Below are 4,344 nucleotides of genomic sequence, written 5' to 3' on the forward strand. Positions count from 1 at the left end.
AGAAAGGAAAAAAGATGAGGAGAAATACCCTGATGGAGTAGGAGGGAAGGAAAGGAAGATTAAGTAAAATGATTTCACATAATCAATGTGTGCAAGTCAAAATCCCAAACAGAAAATTGTCTCAAGTCAGGACAGCCACTGACTTTTGATGTTTATTCTCTTCTGAACTGTTCACATTAGGACAGAAAACAAATAGGCATACACACAACAGGATAAAGAACTATATTTCTCTCCACGGGGAAATAGCAGCTAAAGGGCATAAAGGTGAAGATGGAAGGCAAATTAAAGAAGGAACTATTCAAAGGCACAAGAAATTCTACATAATAATGTACTAAATTATAGTTCTTTTTGAAGTAGGAAAAAAATAGGAATCTGAGAGGTTACCCAACAAATGGAGGATGCCTGACAAAGTTGTGGTAAACAAATGTGAGAGGATACTATTGTAGTTCCTGAAATAATCAAGAGGAAAGATTCAGAGAAATTTCACAAGGCTTATATGAACTAGAACAGAATGAAAAGAAAAGAATGAAGAAAATAATTTATACCATGATAAGAATATTGTAAAACTAAAGAACTTGAGAGAATGTAGAACTGTGATCAGAACAATGACCAACCATGACTCAAGAAGATAAACAATTCATACTACCATCTCCCAATAAAGAGGGGAAGGACTTCAGAAGGAGAATAAGATATGTATTGTGTCTAAATGCATTTTTGTATCTTTTTTTGTATGTAATTTTTGGGGGACCTGCACATTCAGGTTTAACATACATGTCTATAACATGCATTTTAGATTTCTTTCATTCCCAGTTGTGGGTCTGAAGAATTAAAGATACAGAAGACAAATATTTATTCCTTGAAAAGTCAAATTTAATAAAAAAATACTTCATTTTAAAAAAGAAAAGAGGTTTAAAAAATTATGGAAACTGAAAATTTGGAAAACCAAAAGATAATTTCAGGAGCACTTTGAAAGATGAACAAAATCAAAAATAGAATAAGTTCTTTAAAAGTACCAAAATACCAATTATACAATACTCATGGCAGTTATACTTTAATTATCAAAATTAATTGTACATACGTCTAAATGGGAACAAGAACAAGAATGGAGTTGTATTTTTTATTGGATAAATGGCAGTCTCCAAGGATGAATAATTCTAGGACAAGAAAGGAAAAGGTACTGAAGTTGATAAGTAGGGATTAAAAATAATCCCTATCTCCTCACACTGCAACATTCAAAACTTGTGACCAATGCCAATTCCTTGAAATTGTCTTCACTAAGACATTCTCTTCCCTCACTGCCACTTTGTTTGTTCCTTTCTGTTAATAATTTGTCCTTCTTCACTGTGTTGTCTCAGATATTTTATCAATCTCGCCTGTTTTTAGGGTAGTCACATAGCTAGTAAGTGTCTGAAGTTTTATTTGAATTCAACATTTCCTGACTCCATGTCTAGCACCTCTACCTTATCACCTATATTTTTTAATTTCATGTAGAATAAGATCTTTCCTTCTTTTATAGCCAAGACACTGAGAAGACACTTAATAAATGGTTAAATAGTTGATTCATTGACAATGTAACTTTCTGCAAAAAGGTATTTCTTAAAATGTTTACTATATCTTGTTCCAGTCCTCTACCCCATTTCCCAAATGATCAACAAGGATTTAGGGGTTTTCCTATGATCTTCTTCTGCAAATAAGCTCTTCCATAATCATTCTTGTTTCTTCTAATGAGAAAAGTTCAAGTTATAAAGTCATTAAGATATTTTCCTAAAATTCCCAATCTGATTGCACAGTCTTCTCATTGCCATTTTCATCTCTTTATTCCTAAGTGTATAGATGACTGCATTCATAAAAGGAGTAAGAACTGCATCAAAAATAGCAAGAAACTTATCTAATTGTGATGTGGGGTGTGGCCATGTATACATAAAGATCAATGGGCCAAAAAACAAAACCACCACAGCAATATGAGCTGAGAGAGTAGAGAGAGCTTTTGAGGAACCACTTGAAGAATGCTTCTGAACAGTGACCAAGATGAAAATATAGGATATGACCAAGATGAAAAAAGATCCCAAAGAAATGAAACCACTATTGGCAGTGATCATAAATTCCAATTTATATGTGTCTGTGCAGGCAAGTTTGATGAATCGAGGAAGGTCACAATAAAAGCTGTCCAATTCATTAGGGCCACAGAATGGCAGATTAACAACAAAAGCAAGTTGGGCCATTGAGTGGATAAAACCAATGACCCAAGCAGTCACCAGGAACATAGTACACATTCTTGGACTCATAATAGTCAGATAATGCAGAGGCTTACAAATGGCAACATATCTGTCAAACGCCATAGCTATAAGTAATACCATTTCAACACCACCAATCAGGTGAATAAAGAACATCTGAGTAATACAGCCAGAGAAGGAAATAACTTTGCGCTTTCTGAAAAGGTCATAAATCATCTTGGGAGAAGTGACCGAGGAAACTCCCAGGTCAATGAAGGAGAGGTTAGCCAGCAAGAAATACATTGGAGAATGTAAGTGAGGGTCAGAGGTCACTGTGAGCACAATGAGAGAATTTCCCAGCATGCTTGCCACGTAGAATATAGAGGAAAGAACAAAGAGGAAAAGCTGGATATACCAAGAATTGGAGAGTCCCAGGAACACAAACTCAGACACCAGAGTATGATTTACTCTGCTCATTGTCTAATCAGCACTGTCTCTGGAGCCACCTTTGGGAAGAGAATGAAGGAAGAATCCAAATTATTGGAAATAGCATTAATGGTCCAGAATTCAATTCAACAATTACTTATTAAGTGCATACTTTGGCTGTTGCTTAACTACCTCACATTTTGGAAATCCAGTCTCAGCTCACCCTTTCACAGTCAAATAGCCACCTTTTTCCCTGTGATTACATGAAGCCTAAAGGATACTGCTAAAGAGTACTGTTTTTAATTATCACTATCACCTCCTGTAGTGCTTGTTCAGTTTTTGTCTAAGAGAAGTGGATAAGAACAGAAATCGGACTGCTACATAGGAGAAGGCTTTGGAGGGACGTATAGGACAATGAACAGAGCAGGATGTGGTAAGGAAAAGGAGGATGCAATGAATGTTTTCATTTCAGCCTTTACTTCATATCTACTATAATTCACTTAAACTCTCTGAGATTGTTTTCTCAAGTGTAAAATTGAGATCACAGCACCTGCATGTCTCTATCTTACGACATTTTGAAGAAGAGATAAACATTTTATTGTGGCATATGGCCATGGTACCTGCACCCCTTATTCTCTCTCTTCTCTGAGTTGGCTTGTTTGTTCAATATATATTCGTGCTTTCAAGTCTGAGGTTTCCAAAGAATTGAGTCATATCTTCCATTGCTATAGCACTCAGGATGCTAGGATCATATACTTCTACTATTCCTACTCACAGCAGTAGCTCCTGAGACACTGTACTTGCATTTAATAAATCAGTTAACATCACAGTATTAGCTCAATAAAAAAACATTTACTAACCAGAAAACAAATCATTTATGTGTAAATTAGATGCTGGGAAACAGGACACTTTGGCCATCTTTATTCTGAATCTCTTCTCTGCATGTCTTCCTTTTCAGTGCTTCTCAATTGGCTATCATTGAATCTGCCTCCTTTTCAAACAATAAAACTATTCCAACAGAAATGGGAGTCATGAAATATTTTGTAAATAGAAAGCATTATGTAAAATGTGAGCTAGTATATTATAGGTTTTCGTTGTTATCACCATTATTTTTGCACTGCTGGTTTTATAGAAGGAAGTTGAAAAAAACATATATTTGAGAAAAACATATATTTGAGTTGGGCAATTTGTGAGATAACTAATAATTATGGTACAGGGGTTTATAGGGAATGGTATGACAGAAGGACCAAGAAAAGAGCCTAAGTGGGAGTAGATATGAGGTTCTGAGAGAATAAGGGTAAAAGAAAAAATTTTCATCATTTTTGCTCTTTCATTCCCACTACAGATTGTCATGACTCTTCTCATCCTAAGGTAATTGTTCTTCAAACACATTAAACCTAAAAGACTCCTTTGCATCCCACTTCAACCTCACACAAATTGTGGTCATACTTTCAAACTGAGCAACAGAATTCTGCCACCTCAAAGATTCTATACACCAAAATTTTTTCTTCTAATTTCTACCTCTTCCTCCCTAAAATTCTCCCACTCTCTTATGTGAATCCTGAATCCTGTTGTTCACACTGACTTTCATCTCAAGTTGACCACTTTCCAAATTCAGCTCCTCTAATCTGAACTTTATTTGCCAATGTACTCAATCTTAATACCTTGGTATGCTTTTTTAGTGATCCATTAGCCACAACTCTAG

At 35.3% G+C, this 4,344-nt stretch overlaps 1 protein-coding gene across 1 annotated transcript; it reads right to left on the reverse strand.

Moving 5' to 3' along the window:
• Window positions 1–1,751: 1,751 nt before the first annotated feature.
• On the reverse strand, window positions 1,752–2,690 carry LOC123239229 (olfactory receptor 4F3/4F16/4F29-like). Its single transcript, XM_044666481.1, has one exon. The coding sequence runs from the start codon at window positions 2,688–2,690 to the stop codon at window positions 1,752–1,754; it is 939 nt and encodes a 312-aa protein (XP_044522416.1).
• Between the last annotated feature and the right edge of the window lie 1,654 nt (window positions 2,691–4,344).

This window comes from Gracilinanus agilis, chromosome 3 (assembly GCF_016433145.1).
Source record: "Gracilinanus agilis isolate LMUSP501 chromosome 3, AgileGrace, whole genome shotgun sequence".
NCBI classification, from domain to species: domain Eukaryota; kingdom Metazoa; phylum Chordata; class Mammalia; order Didelphimorphia; family Didelphidae; genus Gracilinanus; species Gracilinanus agilis.